This window comes from Panthera pardus, unplaced genomic scaffold (genome assembly GCF_024362965.1).
Source record: "Panthera pardus isolate Hobbes unplaced genomic scaffold, ASM2436296v1 HiC_scaffold_22, whole genome shotgun sequence".
Classification (NCBI taxonomy): domain Eukaryota; kingdom Metazoa; phylum Chordata; class Mammalia; order Carnivora; family Felidae; genus Panthera; species Panthera pardus.
In genome coordinates, this window is record NW_026526788.1 from 21184547 (window position 1) to 21198956 (window position 14410).

Genomic DNA, 14410 nt, shown 5'->3' on the forward strand with positions numbered 1-14410 from the left:
AAAGGAAGAAATGGCCGTGTGTGCAGACATCTTTATGCCAGGGAAGATCTCAGCCCTGGTTGTCAATCAGTTTATGAGAACATGAACACAGCCACTTCCATGCTGGTTTATTTGGCTTAAAGAAAACCAGGCTCCGAAATTTCACATGCATCTCTCAGCTACCCACTGTTGACTCTTCCTGTCCCTCCAGGGCAGCCCACCGTGGTGGCACCTACATCCTGCTCGGCAATAAAAAACACCTCTTCATCTCTAAGGAATAAACAACTTGGAGACATCTCAAGTTTCCAACTATTTTCTTTCTCTCAAATGTGACATTGTCATTCCTAGTTCAGTATAGAGTATAGCTGCTCAACTAAGACTACTACTACCAAGTAGTAACTTTGAAAAGACCTTTTTTTTTTTTTTTTTTTTTCGGTCTGTGATTAAGGAAAATGGCCAATGCTCTTCACTTCCCCATCCTCAGCATCTGCTTGGATGCGGCGGTCACCGCGGCGAGCGCGAGCCATCTCCTTCCACATCCAGCGGGATGCAAAGGGAGACCTCTCGGGGCCTGGTTTCCTTTATTTTTCCACAAGGCTCAGAGGACGTGCACACCTTTCATCATCCATTTCCAGGCTGGACTCGCTCTCAGAGAGCTGCCGACAGAGGGCTTCCCTTCTCTCCATTTCCCTCTGCAGCTTCCTCTGCAGCCGTAAGTTCTCTTCCCGCATGTGGCGCTCCTCCTCCAGATACTGCGCCATCTTCTCGGAATCTGAAAGGCCAGAGCTCTCCATTAGACCACGGCCAGAGCAGGCGCCGTCACACCCCCACGTGTACTGTGAAGGCCGCCCAGCAGCAATGCTGAGGCAGCGGCTCTCCCCACCCCTACCCTCTTGCCCGGGGAGATCTGGATCTAAGGCTTCCCCTTCATGTTGAAGTTTACCCACGGTTTGCATTTAGAAAAACACATGCATACAAAGCGGCACTCGGAGTAGTTAGGTACCTTCACTCCCACTTACTTGCCTTCTAAAGTGATGTTTGTGGAAGAGGAAATGGTGGAGCTGGAGCCAAGTAAGGGCGCCGCTGGAGCCGAGGGGGGAGGGGGCCACCCAGGGAAACTGCGTCAGCCCTGGGCTCCCCTCGAGGAGGCACCAATTCTGCTGCCCCTCAGCTCCAGACACAGAGGGAGCCCATCAGCCTGTTAGCACACCAGTGAGAACCAGGCTACTAGAACACGCGGTAGGTTAGAATTCTCTTTATAAAAATAGAAATTGACGTAGTGAATAGCTTTAGATGAATAGGTCACGTCTAACTTTCCGGGTGTGTGTGACTCTACTTCCCTGACTCATGCACAGCCTGAGTCAGACTGCAGGTACAGACCCGTGTGCAGGTAGGCTCCAGGAACGGAGTCCTGCTTATGACAAATTCCCGTTCCTCAGGAGCTGCCCCACAGAGCGAGGCCTCTGCTACAGTACCCGTCTCCTGGACCAGGGTCAATTAGCCTCAGGGCTAGATGGACCCAAGCCAAGCCCATCAGATTCTCCATACAGAAATCTGAAATGTGGAACTGACATCTTCATGGGGCTCTACAATGTCCTTGTGCTGAATTCTCTGGAGCTTTCACAACCCCCGCCCTTCTGAGATCACTCTGTGCAGGACTGTGGGGTACTTTCTGGCACCATTCCAATTAACAGTAAAACGTGACCACCCCAGCCCTTTGCTGGTTTACATCTGACAGAATGTGTTGTTACTAAGTCACCAAAATAATGTTAATACAAAATGTAGGGTCAACCCATCTTCTTGCTTCCATCCTTTTTCCCTCCCTCAGCCAATGAACATCCTGGGAAAAATAAAATCTCCACCTATTTCTCATTTCTAAAAAATAGCTACAAACTCAGAGCGGTCATGGTCATGCTGAGGAAACAGTCCTATAAACTATTGCTCCATATTACTAGCCCACTCCAAATTTAAGAAGGAAGGAAGGTGTGGAATGCCACACTGACCACCTCTTCCCCACAAAGTGACCCTACTTCAACTCTCCAGTCCAAATTACTTTCAGTTTTAAGCACTTCTATGAAGTTCTGATGTTTTAGCAAATAATGACTTTTGATGCTAAGTATTCAATGATTTCTAAGACCACATCATTACAGAACATATAAAAGTTCTTGAATACCCTTATTTTAGAAATACAAATAAAAATACCAAAATTATTAAACAGTTATGTGCACTAAACACTAAATCCCTCAGTTGTTTTCAATATAACCAGAAACCCTGCTGTCTAATCCAGATGCAAAAATCTCTTTAATTGAAGGCATGCTGGGAAAATATTTACAAAGTACACTTTTAATATAAATGATTTAAATTATTTCATCCCAAATATGCAAGCATGCAGAATTTTTCACTAGCTCTACAGGAAGCACTAGATTGGCCCCTTGGAGTATTATTGTTTCTAGAACAAGAGGGATGGCTGTTGGAGCAAGTTGCCTTTCTTTTCCATAAATAGGAAAGCTTCAGAGAACTGAGGATTTATGAGGCTTCAAGAACAATCATTTAAAGAAACACTGTCTTTCAGATGCAATCCTTTAGCATCCGAGGAAATCAGTAGGGGAATACTTAATAATCTATACACAAGAACATCAGTCAGCAGGAGTGATGGCTGGAGGACTTTCATGGCAGTTGGGCAATTAACCCAGAAGCTAGAGGACAGAGAAAGCACCAGGCCCAACACCTCTGAGTGTTACAGCGCTAGCAGCAGATGGCTGACACCACGGTATTCCTTGGGTGCCCTCTGCTGGCACACCACCACACTGGATTTCAAGAGACTGGATTTACTCCCATGAGTGAGTCACCACCCTCTCACGCTCTCTCACAGAGTTCCCAGGACTCAGGGGGCACAGTCGATGCTTCCCCCATTTTCAGCCATCTTGGAACACTTAGTCACAAAGTTAGCATCAATAGAGGATGACTTCCAGACAGACTCCAAAGAGGCAGTTCCCATATGATCCAAAGGTGGCCTGTACATTTTGCATCCCCTTTCAAGTTTACACTTTTAGAAAATGCTGATGCCCGGATCCTACCCCAAACAAATCTGAATCCTGAGGATAAAGCCTCTCCACTGGATATTGAAAAGCCCCCAGGGGATTTTCATGTTTATCCAGAGCTGAAGAACTATTGGGAGAGAGGTTCAAGTTTTGATACCGCTGGCCTTGGAGCGTAAGGAGCCAACTGTCCCAGCAGCATGGCAGAGAGGTGGGGTGGGTATCTGACCTCTGGAGGATGAAGGAAAGTCACTAACTCATCTTCTCAACCAATCCAGACCAAATGTGAGCAGCAGGGAGCCACATGCCCCTTCTTCCATTCAGCTTTCTCTGCCCTCATGAAATTGAAATAGCACTTATGGATGCTCCTGTAGTCATCTGCAGTCTCTTCAAAGACCAAATAGTGCCCTACGAAGAAAGTTATGGGAATGAAAAATTCTTCCCCAATTTCTTCTAAAAGTTTTGTCTGGGGCATAAGTATACATGAGAAAGAACTGTAAACTGACAGCACTGGAGGAAGTTCAGAAAGGGGCTAAAAGACATCTGTCTGACACACCAAAAACTCAAAAAATATCCTAACATAACTAGTATTTGAAAACTGATTTGTTTTCATGTAATATATGTAGTGGTTTTCAACCCGAGGTACACATCAGAATTCTTTGTATTAAAACAAATGGAGGACCAGGTTCTACTCCTAGAGTAAGCCCAGAATCCTGTATGAGGTTAGACAGAATAATGGACCCTCAAAAGATGTCCACATCCTAATCCCTGAAGCCTGGGATTATGTCACTTTACATGGCAAAAGGGACTTGGTAGCTGTGACGAAGTTAAGGACCTTGGGGTGGGAATTTATCGTGGATTATCTGGCTGGGCCCAAGGTAATCAAAGGGTCCTTGTAAGAAGGAGGCAGGGGAGCAGGAGTGAAAAGATGCAATCCTAGATGCAGGTAGAAGTGATGCCAATGCAAGAAGGAACTATGACCCAAAAGTACAGGCAGCTTCTAGAAGCTGGAAAAAAACAAGGAAACAGAGTCTCTCTAGAGCCTTTTACCAGAAACCAGCCCTGCTGACAGCCTGAGTTTAGCCCAGTGAGAGATATCTTGGACTATAGACCTCCAGAACTGGAAGGTAATATATTTGTGTTGTTTTTAGCTACTAAATTTGCAGTCATTTGTTACAGCAACAAGAGGAAATGAACATTGTTTTTTAAAGGTTCCAAGGATGATCCTGAGTCACCATCCCAGATGCACTACTGGACTAGAATCTGCAGTGAACTTTAGAGAAGACAATGTTAAGGTATGAATCACCAAAATTTTAAATGCACATTCACGTGACTCAACAAATCCACTTCTGGAGTTTCTCCTGAAGATGCTCTTGCTCAGGTATCAAATGTGTGGACACAGATGTCCACTGTGGTTGCAGCATCACAACTGGTGTTAACTAAATTATGGTATAAGGTATCCAAGGGTGATGTACTCTAAGATCCCACAGTGGATGCCTGAAACCAAGGAGGGCACCAAACCCTACATATACTAGGTGTTTTCCTCAATATACACACCTATGATAAAGTTTAATTTCTAAATTAGGCACAGTAAGAGGTCAACAAAGTAAAAACAAAACAGAACAATTATAACAACAATTATAGCTACATGAAGTTGTCTCCGTCTCTCTTGTAGGGAGGGCAGGCCACCCAAGATGGGCCACTTTGGCACGAACATTATTTTGAAGTAAAAGCAATCCAAACCCAGCAGATTTAGGAAAAGCTCTTTACCTTCCCCTCCAATGCCTGCTTGTACCAGAAAGAGAGCTATAAACAGAGATTCCTCTTTACCTAAGAAACTTCTCTACATAATAGGGCTTTGTTTTCCAAACATCTCCTCTCACCTTCCTCCTGATGGTCTGTCTCTCCTTTGTATCTTCAGAACCCTCCTCCCTTTGTCCAAATAAGCTTCATGTTGCCTGTAGATTTCCCGTACGTATGCTATTAAATTTGATTTTCTCCTGTTAATCTGTCTCATGTCAATTTGATTCTTAGTCCGACTAGAAGGACCTTGAAGGGCAAGGGAAGGTCTTCGTCTCTGACACTCTCAAAATATCTTACTGTGCGTACTCACCCTTCTTGTGATGATGTGACATGATAAAATGCCTACATGAGGAGATGGAAGTGAGGTGAATGACACAGGCATGTGACATATCATCAGGCTACTACTGACCTTCTGACGCTAAGTCAGGAGGAGAACCATCTGCCTCTGGACTGCAGTTGACCACAGGTAATGGACACCACGGGAAGTGAAACTGGGGGTACGGGGACACTAGTATATCCACTTAACCAAATACCAAGCATCCTTTTAGAAAAGGAGTAAGACATCTCTATGTATTAGCAAGGAAAAAATTACAAGATACAGTAAGTAAAAAAAAGAAAAATACAAGAGTGTGTTCATTGTGCTACTTTTTGTATAAAATAAGTTTATCTGGAAGAAGAAATAAATAAAAACTGTGTAATTGTGAGACCTGGGTGGTTGGGGTCAGGGGTGAGAAGGACAGCTACTTTTCTCTGCATACCTTTCACTACAGGGTCTATTCAGACCCATATGAGCAACCCAACTGCATAAACAGGAGAAGCCCAAGCAAATACATAGTGCCCTAGGCAAGTGTTCAGAAATCTAGTTCCTTTGATTTCTAACTCAACATCTTGACCTTTTCCAAAATAATCAGTATAAATTTTTAAAGCATTTATTCCTCAAGTATGATGAACAGATGTTATCTGATGCTAAAGTTTAGTAGTAAGGAAAATAAATACTATATTCTCTGCCTTAATTCCCCAAAAGTACATTTGTTACTGCAATCTTAGAGATGAACATGGGACAGAAGATTAATAATAGTGCCTGATTCTGGACTCTCCTCAAATTATTTGATTTTCTAGAAGTATTCTAAACTATTTGCCTTGTCCCACTATAATACTTTCAAAAATAATCTATTCCAGGATGATAGAAAGATTTCTAGACACATGTACTGGTAATGAAATACAGTATGGATTTGATTTATGCAAATTCAATGGTAAATACTGGTAAAATCCTGTAACTGGGAAATGGATTAATTCTGTACTCAGAAGACCAGTGAAATCAGAGGCTACATACGCTGTAACTGAGCGGCTCTCAGCTGCTTCTTCAGCCTCTCCACTTCATTCTTTAAAAACCTGATGTGGCGCATCATGTTTTCTGGAGAGTCTATCTCCATGGAGATGTCTCTAGGCGACGGGGGCGCAGAGACCGGCTGGTCTAATTTCTCCTGCAGGATTCTTCAGTGAAAAGAAAAATTCCAACAATGAAAAACAGGTTGCCTTAAAAGACAAAACAACCTACTAGCTGGAGGGTTTGTTTTAATAGCAAACTCCTGTAAATCACCGGAATTCACAGGGTTGCCAAACTCCTCTGCCCATTTTATATCTACTTCTGAGCTCCCTTACCTAGTAGGATCCAGTCAAGGTCAAAGGGCAGGGCTGTAGGATCCACCCTTTTTTTTCTTTTCAGGGACCACTGATAATTAAGCATTAGCGAGAAAGTCTGCAATGTCTGCGTCTGCTTATTATGCCTGGCATACAGTAGGCACTCAGAATTATCTGCTACCTAAACATTCATCATATTGATTTGTATGGTTGACTAAAGAAATTTCACTCAGTGCTGGTGAAACTTACAATCTCCATATTATGAACCCCCTTGGAAGGTGGCTTCACATAGACTCCACTTATAAAATTCCCTCCTGAAAAACCAATCCTAACGGCATGACAAACTGGGCTGAAGGCCCTTTGCTTTTGGCCATAGCAGAGGCAAAAAGATAAAGAACAAAATAAAACCAAAATCACTGGGTTAATAATTGGTGGTCCCACCTTCTCTACCAATTATCATTAGTTTGAAGCACATGGAATGTGAATATTCAACAACTTTTGACCTACAGATGATAATTTCATATTACTTAACACAATACTCTGGTACTTATCTATACAAAACCTCCAGCTGCATTCTGCAAAGGAAGGCAGACTGACAATGGACCTCCAAGTCCCCTTTTATAAGCTGCTAGGGTTTTGGTTTGGTTTTTAACTTTTCACCTTTAAATTTGCCCAAATGCAAACTGTGAATCACCTTCAGGCCTGCCCTTGTTGAGAAAACTGGTATGTTAAATACTGTAATGATCCCTGCATTTATTATATTAAGTAACTTTTAATAATTCAATTTATTAGTACCACTACAATAATGCAAAACAGCCAATTCACCTACAGCTTGAATATTTCCCCCAGGGATAGAGCTCTATTTTTCACTTAAAGACAGGACTATATTTTGCAAATTTAGAGATGAACTCAAAATAACTTATGGATGTTCATGCAGACCAAATAGTTACGGCAAAAGGACTCTGGTTAGCAAACAAAAGATCCTAGTGAAGTAGCTTAATGAACATTTTTAAAAAACTCCCTTTCCATACCCATGAACACATCCCACATACAGAACCTCCCTGCCATTCTTCAAGCCCTGCTCCATCACCCCCGCAAAGTACATAGTACTTAGAAATTAGGGCCTGACAGTGTTTTGCATAAAGCGGTTCAAGAAACATTTGCTGTTGAATGACATTTCACATCCATGTACCTACTTTTAGCACAATTCCTAACCTTAACTACATCAAGTTTTTCACAGTAAGTTTTAAAATCGATAATTTTCCTGTTAAAATCTCAGCCTTCCTCATGAAATACATTCTAGAGATGTGTAATCATTAACTGTACACAATATACATCCTAACCACTTTAGAAAACTGGGGGAACCAGTTCAACAAGGTAAAAAGTTGAAATTGCAACCATCTTTCAAACAATTTAAAGGTGAAAAATAGCACCTTAGCTAATCTCTTCATAACCTTTAACCCCAAATGAAAGGAAATTTTACTGGGACGATAAGAGAGAAATATAAAGAGGTGACCAGCATGAGAAGAGTTCAGAAAGCTGTCAACACTTTTTTGGTTTGGCAAATTAATGAATGAGTGCATCACCCAGGGCATCACAATGCCCCTTCTGTTATCCTTGTCACACCCAGCTCAGCACCCCAGACATGCACACACACCGTACTGAACAGCAAGACTAAACAAACCGCTTTTCCGCTTCAAGTTTGTCCATCCTTTTCCAGAGACGATTAACTAGTGCTTCTTGTTCTTGTTCCAAAGTATTTTCAAGGTCGATCTTCTCTCGTCTCAACTAAAGGAAGGGAAAAAGTTTTACTGAGAATAGTAGGCCATTTAAACCTTGTTAATGAGGTTTTTTGATTGGACCATTAGGACTCCCTCGCTTGGAGAAATCTGCAAAGAAATGGCCAGTTTCCTGGCACAGACACATTAAGCGCATCTAGTTCTTAAATTTCAACTGGGAAAACTGAGACAGGTTCACTCTTTGATGTGAATGCTTCATTGCCCTCTGGTACATGAATCACACTGCTTGTTTCAGCATTTAGTCAAGACACACGAAAATCTTCTTTAAAGAGGGTCTGGGGGAGCTGTGCTTACCACTCACACCAGGATTTATCTGGGTCTGTCCCCCCCCAGGTTCTGCATGTAGCTCAATGTTAAACCAGAAAGGTTATATTACCATGTATATAAAGAACTCAAACACCTCAAGACAATTCTACATACTGATTAAAGGATGCACAATACTAGTAACTTCTGAGGAGGTAGGGAAGAGAAAGATCTGATTTGGGGGAAAGTATGCAGCTGCAAAGGAAACCCCCAAATCACTCTACTCCATGAAAAGAAGCAAACATGGAAAAATTCATTTAATCAATCAATACTGGACAATATGTGAATACTGTGAACAAGGCCACTGGCAGGGAACCAAAAAATCAGAATTTTCTGCCCTTCATGACACTTACATTTTAGTGGGGGCATAGATAGTAAGTGAAATAAGTTATATACTTTGGTGGAGAGCAAAAGAGAGATGAAGAAAAACAAGGCTGGCAAGAGGGATAGAGAGTGCAATGCTAAATTCCACAGCCACAGTAGAGGGAATGTGTTATATCATTCTTACACTTCTCTACATGTTTGAGATATTAAATAATTGTAACAGATTTTTTTTTTTTAAGAGAGAATGGCTATGGTACTGCCCCTGTGCTGTCTCTTCAACCAGTAGCAATTCACTTTTTCAATCACCGAGTCAACAAATTATTTCTGATTGCACAGCTGCAAAGATGTCCTTAGCAGGTCACAGAGACTCCTCACTGATCAGAGGTCCCTGTGTACACAGTAAAATGAGACCAGTACCATGTATAAACCGTAGGCTTTTAAAGCAACCAGAGCAGATCTTATTAACAGTGAATAAACCAAGATCACATGGTCAAATGAAAATACAGCTTAGAAATACCTTCCCTGCATGGGGGTGGGGAGGGTGGTGGGGACTCAGAACAAGTCAGAAGCATTCTGTGCAGTGAAGCTGGGAGCACGCGAATGCACAAATGCTCTTCGGAATGTCAGATACTTTCAACCTGCAGCAACCGGGAGAAACCCTGGAGCAGCTCATGGAACACCTATTAAACTGCGTGATTCTCTGCACTGACCACATGTTTAGCCAAGCTTTGAAGTACAATTTACAGCCATTTTTTTAAAGAAACAAAATTCCAAGGCATTTACCCTGTAAGGATCCTGTTCCCATGTTTAACTAAAAGCATTATAGAGAGTACTTGGCAAGCAAGGAAAATTTCAAGCTAGGAATTGTTTTACCATAGGGATGCCTAGTAAACTTATACCAAATTGCTTTTAATTTTAGAGTAATCATGCATAATGCTAATCAATAACTCTGAAAAGCAAAATCAAGACAAAGCTGTCTCTACTCGTGTACAACTTACTAAGCATGTGGCTGTGAGCAGATCCTTATCCACTAAATGAGAAGCCTGGCCTACCTGACCTGTGTGGTTCCCTCCAGGACTAGCCACTATCATTCTCTGTGAGGCTTAAGATGGCAGCTGTCTTCAGTCTGAGCCAGTTCAGCTCCAGACCCTTAGAGATGGGGGGAGCAAGAGAACCATCTAAGGCCATCCTTTCATTTCAGCGCCAAGGGACCACTGCCCTGGGAGATCGTGTGACTCTGGCAAAGCGATATCACCAGGATAGGAGTGGGAGCAGTTACCACGGTGGCCAAAAGAACTGGGTCCTGTCCAACCCTCAACTACGGGGATCCTGAAGGGAAAGTAAGATTTAGGGTAAGTTATTCTGATTTGCGAGCCAACAATTCTTGGGAGCAGCAGAGCAGAGGGTAGTTTAGGAGTCTGACACGAGGCCGACACAGGTAAGAGAGCGGGAGAAACAAGCAGAAAAGGTACGTGAGTCTCAGGTTCTTTTCAGCACCTACTGGTTGAGCTACAAGTTATCAATTTACTGCCTTCAGTGAACCAAGGCTTCCTGTGAAAGCTGGGTTTGCTGTACCAATGCTCTATGAACTTACTTCCACGAAGCAGACGACACAGGAGGCCGCAGCTCAACGGCTCAGACGCAGGGGTTTCATTACACAGGCGGGCAGTGCTGTAGGAGTCCACATTATCTTTAAGCCTTAGAAAGGGTAGGGTCTTTCAGGGTTTTTTCAGTTTTAAAAAAATCTCAACTTTTCAATAAATGAATTACGAATGAATGAATGCTTTTAAAAAATTAAAAATCTCAACTTTTCTGCATTGCTGAGGAGCTCTGACACTAAAGGGCAAAGAAGTTAGAGGAAATGATATTATCATGATTAATTATGATTATGATTAATACTCTCTTAAGTTCTGGATCAGAGTTGCCCTTCCACCTCTTGTCTAATTCCACAACCTATACATCTGGAGCCAGAGCATACACACCAGCTCTGCCGATTCAGACAGAAGTAGATTTTTCCATGCTTGCACTGTCCTGATACCAGACAGTCCTCAAAACTGACAGTGTATGTTGAGTTTACAGAGTAGGAAGTCAGAGAGTCTTGCCTGAATGGAAACATCGGCACAGTGACACACTGCTTTCCTTATGCTGGTCTCTAACTGTCATCCTCTCCCCAACTCCTTCCTAGTAATACCTGAGGGCTTTTTACATTCAGTGTTCGTACAACAGGCGCCCATTCATCTATCGCCAACATCAAATTCTCGGGCAAACCCAGGCCACTCTGACTGCTGATTCTGGGAGCACTCAGCACCAATGGATATCACGGATTTGTATAATACTCATTTGAAAGCCTGCTTTATAATTAAGTCAGTTCAATGGACTGCCAAATTCTTTTCTTCTCTTCAGTAGCTCTCCTTTCCATTGCAAGTTAATTAATGTCAGACCAGGAGTTCTTATTATGTTCCCAAAATAAATATAGAAACTTTAGTGGATAAACTTTGAGTATAATAAATCTAGCTGGCTCATCTGAATTCACAGCCCATCCTATCTGTATCTTCTCAGTGGGCAGATACTGACCCATTACCAAAAAAGCAAAAGGTAGGGGGTGGCCGAGAGATGGCTCCAAACACCATCACACTTCTTTCTCACTGCAGCATTTTCTGATTTAAAGAGAACTGGGACACTGGAGGCAGAGGTATGAGAAAGAAATGGTTAGCCAAAAAGCCTCAGGAGAACTTCGGCCTAACAACCATCGTGTTCAATCCTAGAATCTTGGAAGGTCTTAGTGAACTTTGTTCAATCTATATTAAAAAGTTTTAGTCTAACAATATTATCCTTGTTTCCATGGGAAAATATATTTTGAGCCCCAAACCTATGGCTTAAAAAACAAATTTTGGAAGGCAGCCCATTACAACTAATCCAAGATAATAAAAGAGAGGGAAATGCCCATGAAATAAGAGCTATCATACAAACAGAACACAGACACACAGTTTGTTACAACATACAGGAGAGGGTAGTTTAGGTGGTGACAATGTAAGGAGAGTACCCCATGTTTAAAAAAGAAATCACAGGGGTGCCTGGGTGGCTCAGTCGGTTAAGTGGCCGACTTCGGCTCAGGTCATGATCTCACAGTCTGTGAGTTCGAGCCCCGCGTCGGGCTCTGTGCTGACAGCTCAGAACCTGGAGCCTGCTTCAGATTCTGTGTCTCCCTCTCTCTCTGACCCTCCCTTGTTCATGCTCTGTCTCTCTCTGTCTCAAAAATAAATAAACATTAAAAAAAATTTTTTTTAAATAAATAAATAAATAAATAAAATAAAAAAGAAATCACAGAGTCCTCGAAGACCTATATTAACCAAACTCTTAGTTGACTAGATTTTTTTTTCCTAAAAGAGAAAGATAAATCCTAAGAAAACAAGTGGGTACTATGGATTAGCACAACAATCCCCCCGAACTTTCCAAGTTAGGTAGTATCTGAAGGCTATTGATAATTTAGCCCAATTGCCAATCAATTTGTTATATAATACCATTATAGATGTTCAAAGTGGTGACCCTGGAGATACAACAGAACCACTTGGGAAAATAACAGTAAATATTCAGAAAATGACTAAATTACAGTAAAAAAAAAAAAACAAAATGTATTTTTTCAATGGCTGAATGTCTGTGTCCCCCCCCCCCCCTCCCAAATTCATATGGTAAAGCCTTAACCACCAATGTGATGGTATTTGGAGGTGGGGCCTTTAGGAGGTGATTAGGTTTAGTTGATGTCATGAGGTCATGACCCCCTTGATGATGGGATTCATGTCCTTTCTAGAAGTCAAGAGAGACCCTGAAGCTTGCTGCTGTCTGCTCTCCCCCACATGAGGATACAAGGGGAAGTGGGCAGACTGCAACTTGGAAGAAGGTCCTCATCGGGACTCCATCACACCAGGATCCAGATCCAACTTCCAGAACCATGAGAAATGAGAAACAAAGCCAGTCTATGTTGTTCTAGCAGCCCCAATGGGATAAGACCCTTTTGTTTCTACTACAAGGAGTAGAGCCAATAAAAGATCTCATCCCATCCTACTTTGCCAATACATTCGAGTTAATCAAGGTTTTACATAGACATAGGAAAGAACAGGATTCATGAGGGGGCTATTAAAACAGATCAGGGGCAACTCACATTAAAAGAGTTGAGTATAATAATACATCATGGTCCTTACTCTGTGGCAAAGCCTTGTTCGCAAATTAAAGCGACAGACATGGAGTAAAACTTAAAAACACTCTGTTAGTGCCTCTCTTGGTGTCTGTTCAGGCAATCATTGGAATTTTGCCCAGCCCTGACAATGCTCCTCCTAGGTGGAAGATATCTGACCCTTGCCTTCTGAAGAAAAAAAAAAAAATTTTTTTTTTTTTTTTTTTTAAGAAACCGAACTGCCAATTTTTATTACAGATTTTATTACAGATGAGTTAAGACAGGTGTTCATAAACCACCGAGCCCCCAGGTACCTATCTGATTAACCAAGCTGCAGGCTGGTTTCAAAATTAAAACCAAGTTCTAGGTCATCACCACTGCTAGTGTAATGCAAAGCCAAATAAGAACCGAGGGAAGCTGGTCAGTGAAGAGCAACAAAAAAGGAGAGAAAGGCTGCTCACTTTTAAGTCCAAGAAGTCAAAATCACAAGGGAAAAATCTATCTATGTACATCAGGAATATACTGATAGAGGAAAAAAAGGAAAAAGATGTTAAAAAAAAACATAAAGAACTATACAGCAAGATAATTAGGGCTGCCCCTTGGGTGAACAGAATATTGGTGATAATTTCTCTTCCTGCCTTTTCCTGCTCCCACCCAATTCTTTAATGAACACTTACTATTTTTGTAACAGAAGAAATTTAAAGATGTCTGATCTTAAAAGTGAAAGTTCCCAGTACAATTTAACAGTACATCCATTAACTGAAGATGATAATTTATATATACAAAATCCAGAATAAGCCAATAAAATCTCAGAGGATAATAGTGAAGTGTCAGCTACTTGAAATACTCTGAGAATTTTCCAGATAACCCAGAGTCAACCTTCTATACTACAGCTTCCAAATATATTTTCTCAAAGACTTCTCCTATAAAAATTAGATTTGTTTTCTGATGAACTGAACTTCAGGACAATATTAATATCGCATCAATATTAACATGTAAAAATGACATTATTTCATCATTTTACCAGTTTAATAAATTTTATTAAAGTTTAAAACTTTTATTCAGTGATGTTGAGAAATGAAGGCCTTTTATGAAAAAAAAACACACACACAGAATTATTCAGATTCATATGGTTTCTGGACTTAAGTTTTCATCACTTAACCGGGATAATATACAAATTTGCATAGTGGGTAAATAATTCTAGGGGACTTTTAACATAAGTACCATTGATGGAACAGGGTGTACATTCTTTTGCCACATCCAGACTGCAGTGGATAAGACCTGGGAAAGAAGTCATAACACAGTGTATGTTGTAGATACAGTATCACATCAGTGGCAACCACCAGTCCATT

General features: G+C 41.5%; 1 protein-coding gene across 1 annotated transcript in view; it reads right to left on the reverse strand.

Annotated features, from left to right (window-relative positions):
- Positions 1 to 14410, reverse strand: part of CCDC6 (coiled-coil domain containing 6) — a 107915-nt gene that overhangs the window by 17394 nt on the left and 76111 nt on the right. The window contains exons 4-6 of the mRNA XM_019444228.2: positions 8146 to 8249; positions 6154 to 6314; positions 595 to 751 (exon numbers count right to left, since the gene is read on the reverse strand). Coding sequence (XP_019299773.1) covers positions 595 to 751; positions 6154 to 6314; positions 8146 to 8249 — 422 coding nt within the window. The remainder of the gene's footprint in view (positions 1 to 594; positions 752 to 6153; positions 6315 to 8145; positions 8250 to 14410) is intronic.